Source organism: Python bivittatus, unplaced genomic scaffold (assembly GCF_059951505.1).
Source record: "Python bivittatus isolate LINGU-HERP-01145 unplaced genomic scaffold, Pbiv_v1 ctg000220_np1212, whole genome shotgun sequence".
In the NCBI taxonomy this organism is placed as follows: domain Eukaryota; kingdom Metazoa; phylum Chordata; class Lepidosauria; order Squamata; family Pythonidae; genus Python; species Python bivittatus.
The window spans coordinates 41941388-41968032 of NW_028277048.1; the positions used below are offsets into that span (position 1 = coordinate 41941388).

General features: G+C 37.3%; 1 protein-coding gene across 1 annotated transcript in view; it reads right to left on the reverse strand.

Moving 5' to 3' along the window:
• Positions 1-26645, reverse strand: part of CCDC57 (coiled-coil domain containing 57) — an 89784-nt gene that overhangs the window by 57970 nt on the left and 5169 nt on the right. The window contains exons 2-7 of the mRNA XM_088138442.1: positions 17741-18149; positions 14385-14493; positions 13157-13258; positions 8353-8510; positions 7405-7479; positions 4514-4714 (exon numbers count right to left, since the gene is read on the reverse strand). Of these exons, the coding sequence (XP_087994568.1) occupies positions 4514-4714; positions 7405-7479; positions 8353-8510; positions 13157-13258; positions 14385-14493; positions 17741-18149 (1054 nt within the window). The remainder of the gene's footprint in view (positions 1-4513; positions 4715-7404; positions 7480-8352; positions 8511-13156; positions 13259-14384; positions 14494-17740; positions 18150-26645) is intronic.

A 26645-nucleotide genomic window follows, 5' to 3' on the forward strand; every position in this document is an offset into this window, starting at 1 on the left:
AGGCCTCAGCATGTTAAATGTTAAAGTTCATGACAGTACAATTAGAAAAAGATTGAACAAGTATGGTTTGTTTGGAAGGGTTGCCAGGAGAAAGCCTCTTCTCTCTAAAAAGAACATGGCAGCACGGTTTAGGTTTGCAAAGTTGCATATGAACAAATCACAAGACTTCTGGAACACTGTCCTTTGGACAGATGAGACCAAAGTGGAGATATTTGGCCATAATGCACAGCGCCATGTTTGGCAAAAACCAAACACAGCATATCAGCACGAACATCTCATACCAACTGTCAAGCACGGTGGTGGAGGGGTGATGATTTGGGCTTGTTTTGCAGCCACAGGACCTGGGCACCTTGCAGTCATTGAGTTGACCATGAACTCCTCTGTATACCAAAGTATTCTAGAGTCAAATATGAGGCCATCTGTCCGACAGCTAAAGCTTGGCCGGCATTGGGTCATGCAACAGGACAATGATCCCAAGCACACCAGCAAATCTACAACAGAATGGCTGAAAAAGAAAAGAATCAAGGTGTTGCAATGGCCCAGTCAAAGTTCTGACCTCAACCTGATTGAAATGCTGTGGCAGGACCTCAAGAGAGCTGTGCATAAACAAATGCCCGCAAATCTCAATGAACTGAAGCAATGTTGTAAAGAAGAGTGGGCCAAAATTCCTTGACAACGATGTGAGAGACTGATAAAGTCTTACAGAAAACGATTACTTCAAGTTATTGCTGCTAAAGGTGGTTCTACAAGCTATTGAATCATAAGGTGTACTTAGTTTTTCACACATGGCTTCTCCACTTTGGCTTTCTTTTTTTAAAATAAATAATGACATAGTGTAATATGTCATGTGTTGTTGTTCATCTGAGGTTGTATTTACATACTTTTGAGAACTGCTAAGGACCAGATGATTTTTATTATGTCCTGTTACGTGAAACCATAGAACTCAAAGAGGGTATACTTTCTTTTTCACACGACTGTATGTCCATAATCACACTATGGCATAACTTTAGAAATTCTTTCCTTTCCTTATTAATTTTGAACATTCTGTCCATCATTATCACAACTGCACACAAACCAATAACTTCAGTAAAAAACCCACAATGACACTATTTTTCCCAAGCATTAATGCAGAGGGAAATGTTTAATTCCTAAAATATATTGCTTCTCTTACATATCTCCATATACAGTGCAACAATTTAAGAATGTTGCATCCTAAATAATTCTATAGTACTAGTAAAAAAAAAAAATCTGTGCAGGTTTTGAGCCTTCGTCAATGTTTGGTATGAAATTATGATTCAATCTGCAAGCCTTCTACATCAACAAAAAGTGCTTTGTGTCCATGTGGGAGATGTTATTCACATTCAGCACCATGGTTTAATGGATTAATTAAATAGATCATTTAATGGAATGACACTGTAGACATCCTCCATCCTTAGGAAAGTACTATTCTGAATGTGTGAGGCCTGGGCATGAAAAATGTGTCTCATGAGCATAGAGCCAACTGCGGCATTTTGGATTCTACCTCAAATTAAGGTCTTTTTTTTTCCAATTATGCAACAAAATTTATGTGAGAAAGTATCAAGTGGTACTTCAATCTAGAGTATTGTGGGTACATACAAAAATACAAATTCATAGATTGGTGATAGTTGCATGATAAGTTCCAATGAATGGTGATAAAGAAAGAAACACAGATGAGTTTGGGAAAAAACTGCACAAAATTCTGAAAGGAAAAAGGGGGATTTTTTCCCCTTGTTAAATGACATGAATGAATTGGTAGAGATAGAAAATAGACAAATAATAACTGCGCCATTTAGAGACCCAAGAATGAATGAGAATGGTGACTGTTTAGTCAGTACTGCTTAGAAAAACATCATTTTGTTTTGAACTGGTGGTTTAAGTTAAGTTTATTAATCCACACACATAAATGATTTGACTGAGAAAATTAATGAAGGCTACAAGGCTGATGAAAGGTTCTTAATGTGGGATAGACCATTTTATGGGAGTGTTAAAGATCTTTAGGGAAAGTAGATATGAAAGAAAAAGAAAAAAGAAGTGACAAAAAACATGAAAGAACAACTGCAGGGGTATAAAAAAGTATAAAACAGAGCAATCTTCCCACTGAATGATTGGAAAGAAGGTATAACAGAGTATTACTATGTTTAACAGAAACATATAGAGAAGCACTATTGGGAAATATACAAAAATGTTTGATGAAATTATTAAGCAAAAGAAGTTGTAGATGAAAAGATTGTTACCAAAAATTAGGAGAAAAATACTATATAATATATATGGAGAAAAAAATTATTACAAAGAATATACTTAAAGAGAGTAAGGCATAGTTCAATTTTAGAAAGTTCAGACAAAATTTCTGTTCATATAGAATTGCAATAATATCAGCCTCTGTATAAGTATTGCACCATATCAGAAATACACACAAACAGAGTCCTGGAGGATCAAACTAGGCATGACAGAGTGGACTTGTTTTGCAGTTTTCTCTCTAAATCACACTGAAATGTAATGGACGTTATTGACAGTAAATTACTTCAGAATCTATATAGATAATTCTATAGATTATAAAAAATGTATTCCTAATTCAATATGATACCCATGCAGGCCATACTGGGACATCAGCCAATTTATATCTTCCCTGCATAACTGAATCAAACATTATTTCCATTTAGTTGTATTTGAAAGGGGAAAAAAACCCCATCCTTGCTAAAAAAAAAATAAAAAAAAAAGTTGAAGGAAGTTGGAATTCCACCCCAGCAAAGATCTGTGGGGCAGATTTTTATGGAGGTGGTATATTCACATATGATAGTACATGACTGTACAATTACTATCCATTAATGAGATCTGAAAACTACAAAGTTTCTATTACAACAAAATATCAAAATATATTCCCAGTAAATGGCAAAAATATGCTTACATAATGTATCTAAATTTACATTTGACCTTTGTTTAAACTACATATTAGAGAGATACTTCCCTGAAGAGAAAATATTACCAAGATTTGAATTATAGTTCTGATTGGAAAACTATGGTGCACAGCAAAGAAGAAATATACAGCATATTGTTTTCATAAATGGTATTCTTAATCAAGAAGTCTGCATCCTGACACAACTTGACCTGCCACTGAGTACATGAAGTATGAGCAAAGACTTTCAGTTGATCTCTCTTCATTAAAGGCCACATTCTCAGGCTATTCTAAGAACTTTTAAGAGCTGCTCAGTGTCTTTAAGTTGAAAGCAAACACATATCAAAGACACTTGTACCCTGTATCAATTATGCTCCATTACTGGTGTGTGAAACTTCGGCTCTGTCATTAATGAAGTCTGTAACAAAATACTTAGTATTAATTCTATACAGAAAGTCCCAAGAATCCTTTCTTGATATTTTTGTCCTTTGTATATATTCTTTAAAGCTGTATATATACACATTAGAAATTAGGAAAAAACAACAACCAAAGCCCTCCAGAACATTTTAATTTGCTACATATTATTTTACATATTATTAAGACATAATTCCTTGGCCCCTAGGAACCTAAAGCAGAACTATAGAATTGATCCTATTTATCCCACTGAGTATGGAGACAGAAGCTATATCCTGTTTTCCTCTCTGCCTCTTTTATTAGCTTTTTTCTAAGGACCTCAAGAAGGTATATTATAGTTGGGTAGCAAGTAGGTTGAAAGGAACTTAGGATCCAAAGAATTCAAATCCTTCCACCCCTCCCAAATGAGAGGCTCTCAATCTGTTTCAGAGTGCCAGGCAGAGGGTTCTGGGCTATAGAATACTGATTTTTATGTAAATAATGTTCATAATCTAGTGCACTGAACCACCTCTGAGGAGTCTTCACAGTTGAGACAATCCAATAAAGGATGGAGAGATACAATATCTTTCCATCTTAATTTTCACCCTGCTGGTTTGGAAATGTTGGAGCAGCACTCAGACTGGATTTGTTCATTGATTTGTTTAGGGAAATCATATTTATCCCATTGTTCACACAGAAATACTCTCACAATGATTTATACATCAATAAATAGAGTTACCCTCAAAGTCCAATCTAAAAAGATATAACACAAAAGGAAAAAAAAAGATACATAATGAAAAAGAAAATATCGCTGTTATTAAAAATAAAAGCTTAGGTATCAGCTCTTAATGTGATACCACAGATCTTCTAATAATCAGCTCTAATGCAGGTATAATGCTGTAAAGGCCCTTAAACAGGAAGTTAGTCTTATCATAATAGCCTGAATGGAAATAGTATAAATAGATGAAGGGTTCAAAACTGCTATTCTCAGCTAAATTGTGGAGTGGCCTGATGAAAGTAACTTCTTAACACAGCAGGTTCTCACACTGATCTTTGCCTCAGGTATTTACAAATTTTGTTTTTACATGTATTTACTTAAAATACAATGCTATTCCTATAAACAGCCATATAGAATGGATTATACCATCACATAATAGTAAACCACATTAGACTGAATCAGACCAAGACAAATCAAGCCACACTTACTTTTCAATGATAGTCTCTTTCTCTCTCAAGTGGTCTATAAAACTACATTCAGCCTGATATAGTTTCATTTCCAAAGTTTCCTTATTTGTCTGAAGTTCTTGGATTTGATTTTTCCATTTGTGTGTTTGTTCAATATGGGTTTGTTTCATTGAAATGATCACTGCATCCTTTTCTCTGGCGAATTGATCTATTGCAGCATGCCTTTAAAAGAAGACAAAAAGACAGTTTTTTGGGGTGCTGCAATCCTTGCTACAAAGGAGAAAAAACATAAAACAAAAATATACTTAATATACATACAGCAAAACCTTTCAAGCTTGCAGGTGGAAGCCAGTTTTGATTACCTTGCCTTCCAAAGATCTCTGAGAGAGTCACACTTGGGTACTAGGGCTTAGTATAATAATGATTAATGATACACATAAAAACATAATAATCAGGAACACAATTTTTGATGGCATGTTTTAATCATGGCAACACAGAACTTAGCCACAGTACAGTAATGCTAGCTCTGGGATTGGAAACTGAGCTTAATGTAATAGTGATCTGTTCATCCCAGATGCTGTTGCGGAGAAGGCAAAATTCCATATGTCCCTGTAGAAATCACAATACAATAGTACATGAACAATTGTTTCAAGCTCTTCTGAACCACAAGGGCAAACTTCATCAGATAAGGCGACTTTGGAATATCTGCCCATTAACAGCACTGATAGTAACACAAAATGCTTTGCCCCAAAGAAGTATTTCCTCAGTCTGGGGAAGGTTAGAAATGCTAAATATTTGGCTGGCACCCAAGAACCCCCTAAAATCCAGATTCTGCTTTCTGGGGCATCTTACTGATCTCCAATTGGTACTCCATGTCATCTCTCCTATGAGAGAGTACAGGTCTGGTTTTTTCATAACCCGGGGTAAGAAATCACCCAGCTGAAAGTCTTAAGTCTATAGCATTCTTTCAGATTGGAGAATGGTTCTCTCCCAATACAAGGGTTAATTGGCTAGTGGGAAAAATTGAATCTTTAGCCAATGTTTAATTATTAGCCTTTAGGCCTTAATCTGTATTCTGAGCTTTCTTGCTCCAGGGCTAACAGTGGATTGGCCACACATCTTGGGGCTGCAAGAATGGGTCTCAAAAATTTATTTTGTACCACCTCTGTGATATCCTTTGTAGCACAGACTCTCATCAGTGCTCTGAAAAAAAATCTGAGCTTGGGTTTTGGCTTTAAGTGTGTCAGGTAGCAGATTAACTCTCCACCCTTACAGAAACAAGAATAATAAGAAACAAGAATAATAGTGGCAGAAGACAGTAATATCATCTGAGATACATAATCATAATGTGCTTTCCATGATCCATTAGTCCCCAAAACCACTCCAAGATACATCCAAGAGATATGTTCCTCTCTATAATCCAAATTTTTTGTTTGGCTATTTTCCCAAAGACCATAAATTTGTATTTTTAATACCTGAGTGTGAGCCTATTTTGCTTCCTGTAGAGGATAGGGCTCACTGTTCGTCTTCTGAGCCCAGTGGAGTTTGGGATATAATGACAGCACCTTCTGCATACAAAAGGTTGGGTATCCTGTAGGTGCCAATTTGGGAGCGTGCAAATTAGGGAGTTGATGCCATTGAATTGACATAAAGTTCTATTTTCTATTTTATTTTTCTATTTCCTTTTCTGTAGCTGCCCCTACCTTGTGGAACACCCTTCCATGTTCCACAAGGCAGGCCCCCACCCTTTTAGCCTTCTGGAAGGCCATCAAGACCTGTCTCTTTACCCTGGCACACAGAGTTGTATCTTTATAAACAAATAAAATTAAGTTGAACAAGGAGGGTATAGACACTGAGCCTGAATTTGTGATTAGGATGTGCAAATGCAAGAGACCAATACTCCTGCACCTTCATTAGTTGCATAGAAGAGGGAGATTGAACAGATGTAGTTTGTCATCCCTTTAATATATGCTCATCTGATATACAACCCTATGAAGGAAAGTTAAGATACTGTCTTTTCTTTTGGTTTTTAATGCTTAATTGGATCCCCAATTAAGTCTTTTTAAATTAGCTAAATGGGATTACAAAAACTGTGCTATGCACACTCTCCAGAATAGATTGTTTGATATTGTAAAGCTATCAGAGTTAATGCTTGAGAAACTAAATGTTGTATAAACAAGCTTGTATAAACTAAATGTTTTTAAAATACTCATTTTTGGAAACTTTTCATGCAATCTGATTTCTTTAGTAAAGTTTATTTGTTTAGCTACTTTTTTTCTCTTGCGTGCTTATTTGGGTTTTTAGAAAACAGAACACTAAATAAGACTGATGCTAGGGAGTGATAACCTAATCCAGAAAAGAAGTTTACTAAGCAGGTGGAGAGTCCCAATTGCAAAGTAGATACCTTCCCAATCTCCCCACAAACATTTCAGCTCTTTCCTGGCTTGAAGATTACAGAAGATTATATGTGAAGATTCACATATTTTCCTTGCCTAAACAATATTTTGACACCCTAAAACATTTATAGTCTTTAACATGCTAGTGGATTCATTTTTATTTTTACTGGAAAAGACTAATAAGGCTTACTACTGTATATCCAGCAATGATTGGATAAAGGAGCCTGGCTAGCACAGGAACCCACAGATATCACACACTCAATCTATAGTAAATTTAAGTGCCAATTTGTACTTCTTTTTCTGAAGTGGGAAAAATTATTTTTAAAACTGCAACATGGAAATTTGTTTCCCAAATACTAAGGTTAAATAGTGAGCCCAGCAAGAAAAGCCTTCAGACAAACCAATATGATAATAGTTTGTTTTTTTAAAAGGAATCCTCCACTTTTAATGAGATGAAAACACACTCAATGAACATAGTATATTTATAAAGCAAGAGCATCTGTTGGAAAAACTTACTTTCTCTCAAATGTTTTTTTTTCTTTTTCCCAGCCGAGCTGTACTGAAGCAAGCTTACTTTCTAAATCTTGCATCCTATATTGTCAAACATTGGAGAAAAGTAAAATAATATACTTTATACAAAGAGACATGTGTAAAATAATCAAGCCTGTTCCTAATTATGAAAAAATCTGAAGATAAATAATTGCCAAAGAACATTTTAAGAAAATAGGGATGAAATCAGCACTTATTCTGATGAAGAATAAATCACCTCAAGGAGATTAAAAGGTTAAACTTGCAGAATTCAAATATATATTATTACCCTGGGCTAGATTTTTTTAGCTGTATGGTTCCCATATGAAGATGAAATTATTCTTGTATCTTTGTATCTTACTTTCTCATCTTATTCAACTTAATCAATGACAAAAAGTGATTGCATCATACATGCAGGTAAGAATATATTGTGTCTAGAAGTAATGTTTTCTATTTTATATGGGGACAATTATTTCATACACAACTCTGTAGATATGAAAATATGTGTCTCTGTTCTTTGCTGTAGTGGAACATCCCATCTAATTCTAATGAAAAAAACTGCAATCCTATACATACCTACTTGAAATTAAATACTATACAACTCCGTCTGAAATTGTCTGAGTTTATAAGCATAGAATGTACAATCTAGGAGCAATATGTTGACATGGGATTAAGGTGAACCCTGTTTAGCTAATTGGCAGAATCTAAAGAAACAGACACATACAGATTCTGGAAGCAAGCACTAACTCTGAGACATCTTTAAGTAACTAGTATGCAATATAGTTAAAAAGCCCATATTTTCTTCTTCCAAGTATGGGGGGGGAGGAGGAGGAGGAGGAGGAGGAGGAGGAGGAAACAACTGAAGCTGGAAGAAAAGAAGGAATGTTAATGGACAGAATGTTTTTTTTCTTATTTATGAGTTGAATGATACAGTACTGAGCATCTTTTACAGCTGTAAGGTCTTTTATTTCCCAATCTTTGCATCTGACTTGTTTTTCAAGCTCCAAATTAGCTGCTTCTGCCACTTTCAATGAGTCTGTTGCTTTCTTTCCAGCTTCTTTCAAAGCTTCTAATTCTTTGGTCAACAACTTCACCTATCAAAATGAATATTAAATATTATTACTATTTAATGATAATAAAACATATTAATTATTTTCCTCATAAAATCTGAAATTATAGAAAGTACCATCTCTGTTACATAACATGTTTATGAACACAAACACATTTTTATTTGAAAGGGATTTGAAACACAGCTGCTTTTTTTCATTTGATTTTGCTATATTCAATGTTTGTACTTTTTTTGCAAATTTTTTAAAAAATCATTCTGAAAAATAAATTTAAGAATGTAAAAAATTTCAAATATTAACATTATTGAGCATTAAATGCAATTGAAAAAATGTAAGTAATTTTAAACAAACATTTAAACATTTAAGATACAGTAGAGAAGCAGTGGCCAAGAAGATAAATGCTCTGTTCTCCAAAGAACCATCCAAGGTGTACTTCCAACTGCAGTGCAACAATACAGTAACAGCAGAGTCACCAACAGCAGAAACTGAACAGTTCTGGAAAAACATGGGAGAAAGAGAAGACATATAACACCCGTGCAAAGTGGCTGCAGGACCTGACAGCAAACCACAGCACAGGAACCAGTCACCATCACAGTAGCAGACATCTAACATGGGTCAAGAACATGAAGAGCTGGACAGCACCCGGCCAGACGTGATCCACACCTACTGGCTAAAGAAACTAACAGCAGTGCATGAATGCCTAGCAGCACAGATGAACCAGCTGCTAGCATCACATTCCCACCCAGACTGGCTAACACAAGGTAGGACAATCATGATCATGAAAGACCCCCACAAGGGAACAGCATCGTCCAACTCCCGGTCAATAACTTGCCTCCCCCAATGTCCTATCAGGCATCACAGCCACCAAGCTACAGGACAATACAGGTCAGTACATGAGCACAGTTCAGAAGGGCATTGGGAACAACACCAGAGGCTCAAAACACCAGTTGCTCATAGATAGAGTAGTTGCCCAAGACTCAAGATCTAGATAGACCAATCTGAGCACAGTCTGGATTGACTACAGAAAAGTCTATTACTCAATGCCACACACATGGATCTGTGAATGCCTGGTGCTATACAAAGTCAACAGGATGCTAAGGACCTTCCTCAAGAACTCAATGGGACTGTGGAAGACAACAATGGAAGTCAATTCAAGACAGCTTGCACAAGTGGCCACCAAGTGATACACTGCTTGTGTATATACCAAGTGATATACCAAGGTGATACACTGCTGTTCTGCATAGGGTAGAACCCCCTCAGCCAGATAATCACAAGAAGCGGATACTGATACAAGTTCAAGAGTGGAACTATCATCAGCCACCTCTTCTACATGGATGACATCAAGCTGTATGCTAAGAGTGAATGTGACATCGACTTGCTGATCCCCCTGACATGGATCTACATTGGGATGTCATTCGGACTGGAGAAGTGTGGCCGGATGCTAGTAAACAGAGGGAAAGTAGTTAAGACTTATGGGGTGGAACTATCAGCAGGCCACACAGCAGGCATACAGACCAGCTACAAATGCCTTGGTATCTCACAGTCACATGGAAACCACGATAAGGAGGCAAGGAAGACAACAACATCCAAGTACCAACAAAGAATAAGACAGGTCCTGAAGAGTGAGCTCAATGGGAAAAACAAGATCCATGCCATCAACACATATGCCCTGCCAGTCATCATATAACCTGTTCGTATAGTGAGCTGGCCAAAGGAGGACATGGAGGCTGTCAGTGTGAAGACCTGGAAGCTCCTCACAACGTATGGAGGCTTATACCCCAAGTCCAACACCCAGAGACTATACACCAGCCAGAAAGAGGGCGGGTGGGTTTGGTAAGTGTCAAAGCCACTGTCCTGGATGAAACTTAGAGCATCCAGGAATACATTAGTAAGATGACACCCAAAGATGAGCTGCTGACAGAATGCCTAAGGCAGCAGCAGACGTGGGAGGAAGCAGAGGAAGTGCCATGATAAGACAAGACCCTGCATGAGATGTACCACTGACAGATAGCTGAGGTGGCTGACACTGGGAAATCTTACCAGTGGCTGGAAAGGGCTGGACAAAGACAGCACTGAGGCACTGATCATAGCAGCACAAGAACAGGCACTAAGCACCAGATCCACAGAAGCAGGGGTCTACCACACTAGACAGGACCCAAGGTGCAGACTGTGCAGAGAGGCCTCAGACAGTCCAACATATAGTGGCAAAGTGTAAGATGCAGGCAGGAACAGCATACACTGAATGCCACAATTATGTAGCTGGCATTGTGTACAGGAATATCTGCACAATGTATAGGCTAGACCCTCCCAAGTCCAGATGGGACATTCCACAGAAGGTTGTGGAGAATAACAGGGCTAAGATCCTGTGGGACTTTCAGATCCAGATGGACAGGCAGGTACTGGCCAATCAACCAGACACTGTGGTAGTAGACAAGAACCAGAAGACAGCGGTGGTGATAGATGTCACAGTGCCAAGTGACAGCAACATCAGGAAGAAGAAGCATAACAAACTGGAGAACTACCAGGGCCTGAAGGAGGAACTAGAGAGGATGTGGAAAGTAAAGGCCAAAGTGGTCCTGGTGGTGGTAGGAGCACTCGGGGCTGTGACTCCTAAGCTGCAAGAGTTCAACAGATCCCAGGAACAACATCAGAACTCTCTGTCCAGAAAAGTGCAGTTCTAGGAACAGCTAAGATACTGCATAGAACCCTTAAACTCCCAGGCATCTGGCAGAAGACCCAAGATTGAGGAAGACACATACCACCCATAGGGGTGAGAGGGGATTTTTTTAATAATCAGTAATGATACAATAATGTAAAATTTGCCTGGGAAATAAATGTATATGTGTATATGTTGCTTAACTGAACTATTTTATTTTTCCAATTACTATTTACCCATATTTATGCTGGATTAATGTAAAGAGGAACAGAAAAACTGCAAAAAAAATCATTGATGTTTAAAACAAACTTCTAAAAAATTTAGAGCTGGTGCTATGAAAACATAATAGTTCAGCATAATAATAATTGGGCTGAAGTATATCTGTGTTGGATAAATTCTACAATATTTAAATAAAAGACTGGTTCTATAGTCTATAATATCTTAATTGATTAAGATGGTATGCCATAATCAACAGTTATGGTCTGAAGTGAGTTACAAATTAGTTTCCACTATTTCTTGGAACAGTGCCTGAACTGATACTTCATAGTTATATGAGCTGTTTTGTCTCTGGAGGCCAGTACACATGGAGAACCAGGGCACTCAAGGAAACTTAAAAGCAAATAAATGGCTTTGAATCAGGAGTTTTTCTTTATATGCAAATAATATGAACATGTTATCTGACCTGACCACCCTTTTCTGAATAGTAAGAGCTGTTTGACTGTGGATACAATTACCCAAATAAGTAGCTGGTTTTTCTTTATTGGATGTGTTTAAGCAGAAGCTAAACATTCATTTGTCAGAGATGCTTTAATATGGATTCCTATAATAGCAGTAGGTTAGATTAGATGGCTAAAGTTATCTGTATACTATACTATAAACTCTATAATTCTGTGATACTTTCCAGCTGGCGTAAAGGTGAACTGGTAAACAAAATATATGTACATGTTTTAACTCCTTCCCCCCAAATAATTTATTTGGAGATCTATAAAGATATTGCTCAAATTAAGTTATTTTAAATGTCTAAAATGTGTCTCTCAACATCTCCTGTAGTACCCATCAGTTTCCTTCCCTCACCTGATTTTGAAAAAAATGATTTGATTTTAAAATATTATACATGAACCTGACATGTTGCGTTGCAAAGCACCAGCATTCAGTACCATCTTTATTTACAGGAAAGCCTTTCATTTTCACAAGATCCTCCTTGAGAAGCTAATTCATCTTCTGGTAAATGGATGTTATATGATGGGGCATGCCCAACATGGTAGCCATTTTGTGAATAGGCAAACCTTCTGTAGCAGGTATTTTGTGAGTTGCCTATCATATACTTTTAAAATTCTGTATTTGTGCCTCCAGCCCAAAAATGTTGCTCTCCACCACCCCCACCCCCACAGCATAGCATCAGTCCCTTATACATCTCTACAGTACTCTATAGCCTTACGAACTTCCTTTCTCCACCAGTTTCTATTTTTCGACAGTTTTCCTCTGCTTTATTGCGTTAGGCTGCAATTCAAAACATAATTCAAGACCAATTAAAGTTATAAGACTTACTTTTGAATAAACACCTTAATGGCACTGTTAGTTACTGTTCCCATTAAAGATTAATGTCTGTATATAGTCTGCATGTAATCTGCCTGCATATAGAACAGAGTGGACAAACTGGATGATTTGTATATGTTTTTAATAACTGTTCATTAAAGCACCTTCCTCAATTCAGAAATAACATTAATTCCAAGTATGCCAATGTTAGACACTGTTATATCTGAATTAAGGAATAAAAATAATTACTCCTCTCCTCTGTCACCCATCTAAAATGGTGGGCCAATAGATAAAACCATTATCGTTTCAGGAAGCTGCTTCCTAAAATAGTTCTCCTTATATTACTCCTTATAATAGCTGGAATAAGTTTGCCTGGTCATGAAAACAGGGCATGATCTCAGTGTATGAGAATAAAAAAGTGTGAATAATACCACAGCATATCTGCTTTACATGTCTAGTTTACACTTGAGGGCACAGTTACCTTAAGCTCATGGGATAGAACAAAATTGCTCATTTCATCTGCCTTCTTTCGAAACTCATGCTCTCTTTTCTTCATTTCTGTATCAATTTCTGCAAGAAGTTCCTGAAATGAAACATATGCAATTGTAGTGATATAGTAATCTCATAAAAGACTATAGAATAAAGAAACCTTCAAGGGCTCACAAATAACTTTTTTTTAAAAAAAGAGTATTACAATTTACAATGTATTAAGTACATGGGAAAGAAGAGGTTTTTTTGTAAATTAGGACTACAGGTGATCGCTAGTCTTCTCAGCTTCAGTAGGTTTTGAGGGGTTGGGGGTAGGGCTATTTTGGCCCCAGAGTACTATAATAGAACATGAGCAGAAAAACATTGAAGGTCATATTGCTAAACAACATAAGATATTTTACAGATATTTTATTTATGCTGCTCTGCTACAATCCTAACAATTATTTTTATATTTCAGAAACATTACTATTTCTATTAATGTGGCTATAGCCCTGTTCTTTTGAATATATTATTCATCCATATGCTTGCCAGGTGTATAATTTTTTATGTTCTTTTTGTTGTTATTTGGAAAACCTATAAATAATCCCTTGAAATATACTTTTTTCTATTCAAAATATTTATACCTCTTTACATATCATAACAAGGTTCCTACCCTGAAATCAACTGACAGTAGTATACAGTAAAAAATGTATCAATAAATAGTTAAAATGCCTTAAGTTAGTCAACAGGTTTTTTTAAAGTTACAAAGCTGAAATCCTGAAATCAGAGAAGCACTGAGTGCTGGCACAGGCCAGAGTGTTTATTTAGCCTTTGCAACTGCCTAAAGCTGCTTCTGATTTATAGTAATGACCTTCCTGAAATTCAAGGTTGGAAAATTTAGCACAGCATTTTGGCTGTACCCCTGTGTAAAGTGTTTTACACCATCTCATTTTACTAGAAATAATCCTACCAATTTTTCCAAGAGGAGAATGCCATGTTGGGAAGTAAAGCACTTATTGCCTAATATGTAGAATGATAAAGTAGTTTCAGTTATTCCCACTGCTATGCATATCTTTATTTAATGTAAGATGTCTAATAAAATCACCATAAGTTGAACTGGATAGGGGTAGGATAGTGGTAGGGAAATACTTCAGAATATTGAATACAATGCATTCTTTTTGTTTACTGAAAGGAAAATGTAAATGTTTCCCTATTTAAACAGCTTGTTATGCCTTTTGTACCTGTCTTTGCAAAGCAAGTTCACCTTCTACTTCCTGGAGCTTTCTCTCCAATCGTTGTTTCACATTTTCATATTCCTCACGATAATGGTTGATATCGGCATCTTTAGAACTATGAAATCATGGAATTAGTAACAAAAAGAGCAATACTGATCTGACAGAAATGCATTTCTTTCTCCATTCCAACTTAATGTCTACATGAAGCTACTGGGTGAGGCCATCTGTCAGCACAGGGTTAAGTATCATCAGTATGTTTATGATACTCATTTACATATTTGTGCCCTAGGCCACCCAAGTGATCCTGTCAAGGTTCTTTCCCAATGCCTGAAGGTTGTGAGGGTCTCAATGGGAAGCAATAGGCTTTGACTCATCCCTAGCAAGACCGAGTGGTTGCGACTCTTAGGAGCCCTGGAACTGGAGAACTTCTATCCTTAACTCTGGATAGGATACCACTCCCTAAAAACGAATGTGTGTGCAATCTGTGAATCCTCCTGGACTCACAGCTCCTGTTTGCAGCTGGCAGCTATGGCCACAAGGTCCTTTGCAAATCCATCTTGTATGCCAGTTCTGTTTCTGGATTGGGAGGTATGTTCATAGTCAGTTATGTCTCACTCACTTCTCAGTTGGACTACAGCAGTACTGTATGTAGGGCTCCCCTTGAAGAGGATTTGGAAGCTCCAGTTGGTCCAGAATGGAGTGTTGTGGGCAGTTTAGTGTGCACCACAACACACCCATGTAACACCACTGCTACATGAATGCACTAGCTTCCAGTAGTTTTCCAGATACAATTCATGGTGCTGGTTATCACCTATATAGCTCCATATGGCATGGGCCAGGATTTTGAGCAATCACCTGTTTCAAGTGGTTTCTGTGTATCCCACCATCTGGAGCATGTCCACGTGGCGTGGACATGCTCCAGATCCCTTCTGTGAAACAGTGTCATCTTATAACACATAGGAAACATGTCTTCTCTGTCATGGTGCCTGATCTGTGGAACAGCCTCACCCCTGAGGTTTAGATGGCCCTGACCCTGTTGTTCTGCCAAAAGGCCTTAAAAACCTGTCTCTTCCTTCAGGTTTTAGGACAAGAACGTTAGTGGAGCCTGGTTTGTATTTTTGCCCTGTGCTGATTGACAAGTTGATTATTTTTACCTGATATATTTTATTGTATTTTCTATTTGGGGTGTGTGTGTATGTGTGAGGGTTATGTTAGGCACACAGTTATTTGATTAAGATAGGTGGCCTGACCATATAAATTCACATGACAGAATCACAATGGACAACAGGTACAGTAAGCACACACTGGATCTGAAGTACATTTTATGCTTTGGCTCTGAATACTGCATACCTCTAATGGTTTCTTAATTCTTAGCAATAAATCTACTTATCTAACCTTGTGTCTGCTTGGGAATGAGGAAAAGAGCTGCCATACCTGGTATGAACCTTTGACAATATATGTGGTAAGAATAATCAATTCATTACAGCTACCAGAGACCATAATTTATAGTTATTTTCATGTAAGTTTAACGAATTATGACTGGGGCATGTCATGTGATTATCTAAAATCAATTAGCTGAGAGGTTAGTTAAGAGCAGCTTTAATCCCAACTGCCATTTTGTTTTGGGTTAAGGTGCACTCCAGTTTCAGCCACATCACATAAACATAGTAATTCATTTCTAAGCATGGCAGTTGCCTAGTCCTCCCTATTCAGTTCTCCAACAAAAAGTGTTGGGACTACAGATTGGCTGAGAAAAGCAGGTCCTCCATTACAGGACTCACTACTAGATTCCTAACAGCAACTGAACATGCTGGCTTTTCAGTGTTCCATCTGGTGTCTTATCTTCTGTATTACGCAGCCAGGTTGCAGGAAGATGCGAAATGGTGGGAACTGCTGGAAGACAGAGCAACAAGCAGTCAGCATGAATGTGAGGTTTAAGTTCTTATGTGAATCAGAGCATGGAGGAAAATCTGGTTTATTTTGTTTTGTTTCTTTTTTGTCAGTGCTCTGGATAGTGGTAGCTGAAGTTATGAAACCTTCCTAGTATTCCTATGGTGGCACTTCCTGTACAAGTGGATGTGGACTTTATATTCCTAAAATGGTAACTCTTGATTCACTTCCTACATAACTTTATGATGTTAGAACCACAGATAAAGAGATCTGACAGTTAGTGCCTGACTGGATTACACATGTTTTGCAAACAAGACCTTAGTGGATCTAGCAAAATGGATTCTAGCACAGGGATGGCATAGCCAACTGTCAGCCTGTAGCTTACATCTGACTCCAATGCTAGAATATATTAGCCAAACTCTCATTCCAAATTGGAAGGATAAGGCACAGAGTGGCTGCATTTACAGATAATTCTGAATCAGGATTCTTTTACCCAAAGGTAGTTGAACAAGCTATAACAGCTTGGTTTGTTTAATTTTTTTATTTAATTTAATTTAAACTTTGTATTTCTGCTCAGAGGGCAGAAATGTAGCTAGCAATAAAACTAATCTCAGTATTAATTCAAACTGGCTAAAAAGAAATGTTGTGACTCCTTTTGTAAGTGTAGAGAAAGGGGAAGCTGAAGGAGGGCATTTCATAGCTTATGAGCAACACAGATTTATGCCAACTATAATATGTGAATCCACAGTCCATGCTAAACCAAATGCAAACAACCCGTACTATGACTTAGTTTAAGGCTTAAACCCAGCCAATGCTTGTATTTGCTGTTTGGGGACCAGCAAAATTGCATGCTACTTCCTTACTCTGCCCATATCCATTTCATTGGAAAATAAGGGATTACCCTAGAAGCTTCTTTAACCATACTGAGATTTCTGGGGCAACAATTTTGAAAATAAAAAAATGCATTACCATGTATAACTCCTTTACATGCTATTTTCAGTCAAGTTCCAACCAGTCTATCTGGAGAAAGGCTTTGGGGGGTTAATTATGATTGTTTCATTCTATCTTAGTTGCAGCATTGTTGTTCTAATTAATTAATTAAATGTGTATTCTATTTTATCATGGACATTTTACTTGATGTATTATGTAATTGTTGTAAACCACTGGGAGTTGCTGAGATGCAGTGGGTTATATATTTAATGAATAAATAAATTCATTCCTACTTATAACTTATTAAATGAGGTAGGGAAGGATTCAGAGCATCTGCATTAAATAATACTTTTAAAAAATGTCATAAGAATAGCAATGTTAGCAGCATTCTTTTTTTCCCAAGAGTATCTTTGTAGCTTTAGCATCTAATACTAAAATTTCTCTATCATACAATAATCACCAGTAAGCTGGACAAAAGGAAGAAGGCTATAGACCCTAGACCCTAAAGCCCATACTTGGCAGGCAGAATTGAACTATCTTACCTATGGAGCTGCCCCAACGCTAATTGGTGTTCTTTCAGTTTCTGTTGATATTGATCTTTGAAAGCCTTTTGTTTTTTTGTTTCCTGAGCAAGTGCCTGCTGCAGCTTATCCACCTGTATTCTAAGGTCACTAACCTCTACCTGGTTAGCATTTTCAACCATTTTCAACTGGATGAATAAAGTATCATAGTGCTCCAACTCTCTATCTCTCTCCTCTAGGACTTTAAGGTTATAAGTGAAATCTTCCTTTAAACTGTTAAATTTGCTGTGCATTTCTTGAAGCTGCTTTCGGGTTTCTTGCAGTGTAGTTTCCTGAAAATGCATCTGCCGAACTTGTAGTTCTTTCAGTTCTTGTTCTTTACAGATAAGTAGTTCATTTAAATCTTTCTCTGCATATAACATTGTTGCTCCTGAAAAAGATGATACATTAATTAAAGCAGAAAAGGGCACTTTATCTTCAGTCATAACTCCATCCATCCTTTTAGGCTGTACATGATGTCTGGCATAAGGTAATCATATTTAGATTATACAGATATGGACCAAAGAAAAGGGATAATGGGTAGAAACTGATAACTAATATCCGTTAGTTTACAAAGAGGCTGGTTCCAGCTTGGCCGCTGTTAAACACCTAATAATAACGTCTAGGTCTAATTACTGCAATATGCAGTGAGGCAACTTTGGATCTTTGGTAACTTCAGTTGGTCCAAAGATCTACTTCCTTCCAAACAGAAAAACACTTGACAAAGAGTTTGACTCAATACCATGGGATAACTCTTGCCAGAGCAAGATTTGAGCAGTCAAATTCTATGGCCAAATACGGACAATTCCACCAAGTGCCATATTGTGAGAGAACATGTATTTGTGGAGCATCAGAAATAGAAGACATTGCACATGTCCTGTTCAACTATCAATTACATGCATCAGTAAGAGCTCAGTACTTACACTACTTGACAGAACCATATATTGGGACTCTATTATCTTATTTCCTTCAGGGCACAAATATCTAGTTACTAGAACTGTTAAGTTTATAGTCCAACAGAGAACATGTTTTATAGAACACACTGGGGTCGCATGCAAAGGTGATGAATTCACCTAAACACATATTGTTTTCAAATTTTAATATCTTATTATGTATCTCTGCACTCCATTTTATCTTATACTATTTTCTACTTTTTATCCTTACTTTATCTTACCTTACTATATTTTATCTATTTTATCTCACTGTAGTCTATTTTATCTTATTTTATTAAACCTCACTTTATTTCATTTTATTGTATCTTACTGTGGCTGACACCTGTGCTTTGATATGGTCAATTGACTAATCAATAAAGTATACTACTATCCTCTACTCCAAAGATCTGCTACTATTATTAATTAGGATCAGCCATGTTTTTAATAGCTTCAGTAGTGTCTGTCTTGTTCCTTAGTGCAATTTAAAGCACTTGTATTTAGATCTGAAGTCATATATAGTTTGGAATTTGATTTCCTGAATAACATCCACTCCCTTATATGAAGCTGTCTGCACATGTGGGTCTTTCTCTGTGGTCCTTTATTCATCTTCAGAGATTAGACAGATGTTTGCTGTTATATTGTTTTTATTCTTTTACACTTTAAATATTTTAAAGCACTTTATAATTTACCCAGATTATTGAGCAGATTAAAGCAGAACAAAAGAACAAAAATGGCAGATAGGTGGTAACTTTTTGGCTTTGACACCCAACTTATGGAACACTTTTCAGGCATGGTGTCAATGTTTATCTGATATCTGAATATCTTCCAAGAAGTTATTCTTCTTTTGTAGAATACATCACGAAGGGAATTTGTCTGTCTGAAACAAGCAGAGGTTCCACTAACTAGTTAATCTTTGGGGACATATTTAAGGCATTTATTAATGCTGTTGCTTCAGCAAAAAAGAGATTTAGCCATTTCAATCTTGTACAACTGGAAAGAAGGTTAAAAACTTACTTGCCTTATGCAAGACAGATGAATTATACAGATGAATTATACAGAGTATTTTTAGAGCTAAAATTAGATTGAGGCAAAACAACATTCAGAATAATCTCATTATTTGAAATGTATTAATTAGAATTATTTGGAAGCAGAAAGCTAAAAAGTTATTGGCTCACTGGCTGAAAGAACAAAAACAATGAAAGTTTATATCAGGAGTTCAGGCTAACTGGCCCATATTACTCTATTAATTAGCAGGTTTTCTATTTTTATATTCATCTATATGAACTGGAATCATCTATAACTATACCACAAATTATTATTTTGGGACAAAATACTGAAAGGGAAGAGATTTAATAATATAAAAATTGGCACAGCCACTGTAATTGCAAGAAATTATCGACAGAATCCAATCTATGAAGTTGCAAAAGGCCTCTTTCATTTAATGAGGCCTACATCACAGGAATATTAAAGTTTGAAAAAGACCCTAGCAGATATACCAGATATAGACCAATATTATCTCTTAATGTAGACCCCAAAATATTAGCATTAGCCAGGAGAGTACATTCATCTCAGTCAGATTTATAAAAAACAGATAAACATCTGATAATATTCATTGGCAATCAACATCTTGGACATAATGACACATAAGTTAGAATTTTGTTAGATGATGAAAAGGCCTTTGATATGGTCCACATAGAATTTATGAAGTGTTTTCTAAAAATATATTGGTCTCCATCATCTTCTGTCCATTGGATTACAATTTAGTTTTTTTTTAATCATACAGCCAAGATCACAAAAAATGGATTTGTTCCTCAACCTATTAAGCTATACTGTGGTACCCATTAAGGATGCTCCCAATCTCCTCTATTCTAGTTCTTGAACCTTTAGTTACTTTCATTAGACAATCTCAATATATCAAGGGTATGATGGCATGATACTGAATACAAACCTTTCTTATGTGCTGATGATATAATTCTTATTTTGGATAATTATTCAAAGTTACTACCACAATTTAATGAAGCTGTGTAGCAAAATAATTTATATTCTGGTTATAACTTTAACTGGAAAAAATTCAATCTGCTTCCTTTAGAATTTAAAATATCTATAGACTATTGTAAGAAATTGCGTTTTACCATTTGTACAGACATTATAAACTACTTCAAATCTTTACTACGGTCATAGATCAGCATAAGGATGGTGGGGTACAGTCAATTAAAAAGCACAGAAGATACATCAGAGTTTACAAATAAAAATTATGAAAAGCTAGAAGATATAAAAATATATTAAAACAGAAAGCATATATTTTATTTTATTAAATTTCTCCCCCACCCATCTCCCCCCGATAGGGGATTCTATATAAAAAAACAAGAGTCTCAAAGAATCTAAAAGGAGGGATATAAGCATTAGATGGGTATAGGGAAGCATAAATGTTAGTATGTAGAAGCCTATATCAAATTATGGCAAACTAGATGCTCATTAAGTCTAGTTTATGGCACAGGTCATCATCTGACGAATTTTAAATGCTGCTGTGCAGAACCTGGCAACATTGTATGTATGTTGTAGCAGGGTTGGTATTGGTAAGCAACAGGGAGGTGTAGAATTGTCCTGTGTGCCCTGGATATTTATGCAGTAATGGTGTCATGGAATGTAAGAGTGACCTTGGAAGATGGGGGGAAGAGATGGTGCCTAGGCAAGGATCAGATAAAAGTGGGAGGAGCCCACAACTGAGTAACAGGCAAAGAAAGAAACTTAGAAAGGACCCGGTCTAACTGACCAGGCAGTAAATAGGGACAGTGGAAGATTTGTACTTTCAGACTTGCAAGATTCTGTTAATGTAGCCTATCAGTAAAGTAGAAGTAGCTCATCTGGTCATATTTCCTGTCTGGTTTACCTGGGAGGGCTGACAAATGATGAGATCAGGCAGGTACAAATGCCTCTGTAATACAGGCACTGGAGAAGCACATGCTCTGTTGTTTCTGTTGTCCAGAATCACCGGGGCATTGTTTCTCTGGATGAGGAATCTTCCTGTATCAGCCTTCAAGGACAGCTGAGGGGAGGGCATGACATCATGTCAGAGTAAAGGCCCTCTGGAGTTTAAGTAAGTTGAGTTTAGTTAAGTATGCCATAGGGGAGGCAGGGTACCCGATGGATTCATTGGTAAGATTGGGGTCCTGGCTAGATCCAATGGCACTCTGTGTCTGCTACATGCTGAATAGAAGACCTGGAGAAAAACCCAAGGATGAGATTTTAGTTGCCACTGCCTGTTTATATGTGGATTGAAAATCATCACTTATAGTTAATGGGACCAGGCCAAGGGGAAAAAAGGATAGTCTGAGCCAACAGTTGAGTATGGTCACCTACACTCTAGCCTCCACTTTCACGAGGCCTGTCTGTAGTCACAGAGTAGCATTAGAGACATATTTTGGGACTTGAAGGACTGATCTTAGAAATTTGAATTGTACAAGTTCTAATGATGCAAAATTGGAGAAGGGGCCCAGCTGGGCACCATAAAGAAGTTGGCTTGGCTTCAAATAATTTGAGTGCTACAGCTATATAGTGGCCACCTCTTGTCTTAAGGAATTTAAGGATGGCAGATGAGCTCCTCTGTGCATTTTCAGCAATGTAGTCCTGTAGGCTTTCCTACTGCCAGCAGAATGACTACCCCGAGGTATTTGAAACAGGAGCCCTACTCAATCATGTGGCCATCTATGCTCCAGGAGTGGCTTTTGGGGCCTTTTGGCAAATACCGTGATTTTAATTCTCTGATAATTGAGTTCTAGCTGGTCTTCCTTGAAGTAGTGTGCTACTGATCTCAGTGCTATTTTAAAGCCAATAGGTGTTCTTGAAAGTATTGCTGCATCTTCTGCATAGAATAGAACAGAAATGTGTCTTCCACTAAGTTTTGGGGAGTGAAAGTTTGTGTTGTGGAGATGGCCCACCACAGAAATTGAATAAGAGTGGGGCTAATATGCAGCCTTGCTTGACGCCTTTCTCAGTTTCAATGGCACTGGTGAGATGGCACTGAGGGTTACATCTTACTTTGAGTGAAGTCACTTCACGTAATATACATATTAAATGAAGTAGACATCAGTCAATTGAGGAAGCCTCTAGTTTCTTCCACGATTTAGCTCAGGATATGGAATCAAATGCTGCTTTGAAGTCTGTAAAAGTTGCAGGAGTATTTTTCAATGACATGATGGAATACTAGGCACTGATCAGTGGTGGACTGGCCTTCCCTAAAGCCAGCTTGCTCCTCTGCAAGTATGTTTTCTTGTTCTAGCCAGTCCTGGAATTTCCACTATAAGTGTCTTGCATAGAGTTTGCTGATTGTGTTGAAGAGGCTGATCATTCTATAATTAGCAGGATCATCCTTTTTCCCTTTTTTATATATAGGACAATGATCGCAAGCCCCCAGTCCTTGGGGACTTGGCCATAAGTGTCGATGCAGGTAAAGAGTGAGGCCAGAGTGGGGGCCCAGAAGTCCGAGTTGTTTTTAATGGCCTCTGAAGGGATCAGTTCTTCTCCTGGGACCTTCCCTGGTCTTAGTTGAGCAACAAGATTCTTGATCACTGTCACTGGTGCCCACATTGGCAGATTTTCTATAGTTTGGCTAGAGCATCTATTTCCAACAGAGGTGTCTGTGTAGAGTTCCTGTAAGTATGCCTCCCAGGTCCCTGGGGGTGTGTGAAAGTCCACCATGGATGGACCATTCCTTTGGGAGCTTGATGTGATATGCTAGAGTAAGGCTGAGTCATTAGATTTGACTGCCTGAATGAGTTGTATGCAGTTGTTTTTCATGGCTTCCTTTTTCTTGAGTGCCAGCAGTTATCTGTAGTATCTCTTCTGCTGGAGGAGGTCCACTGCAGCTGTTGGTGTAGTATTGGATACATAAGCCTGGTAAGTGGTAGCAAGAGCTTTTTTGACATTAACACAGTCCTTGTCAAACACCATGGCTTGGAGTGGTGCTATTGTTGCCTCAAGGGTGCACTGTTGTTATGGGTTAGATGCTGATGTAGCTCTTGGGTAAGAGTGTTATAGTTCTCCAAGAGGGCATCAGGAGACTCAGCTGATGTCAGGGCAGACTGAAGGCACTGTAGGTGATCTAAGGCCAGTAGCTCAGTTATCATTTGATTTAGATATGGGATCCACTTGGCTCAGCAGTGAGTTGTTCCTCCTGGCATTAGAAAGAGTTGGTAGCAGTTCTCAGTATGTGTTTCTTGAGTGAAGACATTTATCTGGAGCAAGATTGGGAAATGATCGCTGTCAAACTTAGGCATAACTTCTAGGGCCTTGGCATAAGGGAGAAGGTCCCTAGAGACAATTATATAGTCAACAGCATTTATTCTGGAGCCAGACAGGTAGGTGAATTCAGCTGGAGGGTCACTTTCAAGGGCACCATTTAAAATGTGGAGGTTTAGCCTGAAGGCTGTTTGAGCTAGGCAGAGGCCTGCAAAGTTGGATTTCTGATCTTTATAAACTACTTTTTATATCTTTCATGAAATATTTCATAGTATGTTGAATTAAATATGTTCAGATATACAGATACAATAAACAGATAGTTAAGTCTGTGGATAAGATCTATGTAATCAACATGATTATTACATTGAGACTAATATATATTTTAAGAGGGATTCCAGTGTTAATTCCTAATAGATATTTTATATAGATAAATAAATAAAGTTTTGATGGCTGGCCAAAACTCTTCAAATATCTTTGGCCAAACCAAGGATGCCTTATGATGATGGAGGATTGAATTAATCTCATATTGATACCAAATTCTTACCATATGGATCTCTCATTTTCTATATTAGTTTTTTATGTTTAGTTCATTTTAATCATTATAGTCTATGTAGGGTTTTTATAGTATATAAACACTAGTATTTTTGCTATTGTTGTATTGTTTGTTATATTATAAAAATAATTTCAAATAGTTTGAAATTAAAATGTCTGACACCCCATGGTATTAATTTCAGCACTGTTTCTCAATCTGTCCAGCTACCACTCTGACCTGTAAAACAAAATTTCACTGCAAGACAAAAATACAAAAACAGCCAATGGAAGGAGTCACACATTTTTCCAAGCCACATATGAATGATATGTTAAACCACTGTGGCTCATTTCTATGATGAATGTGTAACATAACATCTTGCCTATAAAAGTCTCACAAGAAACCAGGAAACTTTTCCAAGATTGTGTGTGATGCTTCCAGACAGAGGTTCCTAGTGCTATCAGTCAATATGTACAACTATTCAATTTTTAACTCCTTATTTTGTGGGAAGACAAAATGATGAGTGCTTTTAGATGATCCCTTTGTTTTGCAATCACCTTGTCTCATTCCACTGGTGTCCACAAATGACATTATAACCACACAAATGCTATGGCTTACAAAAGTTTGTCAGATGTCCTAATGCAATAGGTAATTGCAGCATTTGCATGATTATGTTACTGTGTATCTTGTTATTTTGGCATCACTGTGATTTGTTGCAGATGCTGCTGCCTCATACACAAACTTTTACAAGAGGCCCAGATGAAAGCACCGTATTTATCGGTGTATAACACGCACCTTAATTTTAAGAAGGAAGTTTGAGTAAAAAAACTTAAATTTAAAATAAATGACTTGGAAGCAAAATAAAGGGAGCTCTGAACTTTTTGTTTATTAATATTTATACCACTTATAAGGTAAATATATCATATGAAAGAAAAAGCACCTCTTTGAACGAAAACACTTAGATATTATAAGTTTTTACAAAAATTTTAATCAGAATCACTGCTATCTTGGAAACCATGAAACTCTTCGTCTTCACTGCTATCTTCAAAATCAAACTGAACACTGCTGCTTTCACTGCTACTGTCTTCATAAATCAGTTCGTCTTCTTTACCATCCAAGCATTCCTTATGCCACATTTCTTAAAAGATTTGATAACAATATTTTGTTTAACTGCGTCTCTTCATAATCATTCGGTATACGCTGGGCAATCCTGGTTCTTGTTCACATCCGAAGCTCATGCCTCTTCATAGATCTTTGGCACCACGATACTGTCCCTTTGAAATGATGTATTTATAACTCTTTGCTGATTTTCACTGCTTGAATAATTATCATTTTTGTTGATAAAGCAATGCCAGCTTCTCTTTGATTAAGTACAAATTCTTTTACCTGTTCTTCCAATTTTGGCCATTTAGCAATACTGCTGCGGAAATTGCATTTTGTTTTTGATAATGTCTTGATTTTTTCTTCATTTTTTCGCCACTCTCGTATTGTGTATTCTGTTGGTGGCTCTCCAAAATGCCTTGCTGCAGTCCTATTTCCATGTTGCTTGGCATATTCCACAACCTTTAACTTGAAACCAGCTGAACATGCTAAACACTTTTGTCTTGATTCCATTAGGGATACCGGTAGTTTTAAGAAACTGAAACAAGTAATGTTTCACATCACCTGTGCAGTCCAGCACTCAGTGTGTCAGAGCAAAGACTCATTACTACATGCCAGAACACTGCAAAGAGAGGAGGGAAGCTCGTGGTACTTTAGTGACATCACCTGCACGGTCTGGTGTGTAGTAATGAATCAGAGCAAAGCACTGGTGCTTTGCTCTGACACACTGAGTGCTGGACCGCGCGGGTGATGTAACTAAAGACTGCAAACAGAGGAGGCATGGTTTAAGTGTCATGAATTAGAGGAAGAGGTGGGAAGTGCGTGGTTGTAGCCGCGGTTATAGCCCTGGCTCAAATGAAGGCTCCAATCTCCCAGCCCTGCCACTTGAGGTGAGAAGCCACAGGCCTTATACAGGGGCTTATACATCGACGAATAACACACACATCGGCATATAACACGCAGCTAGGATTTCAGCCCCAAATTTTAGGGAAAAAAGTGTGTGTGATATGCCGATAGATATGGTATACTTTCTACCACTTCTTTAATCATTTTTATTTTAACAAATCTGTTCAGTGGGAAAGGATCA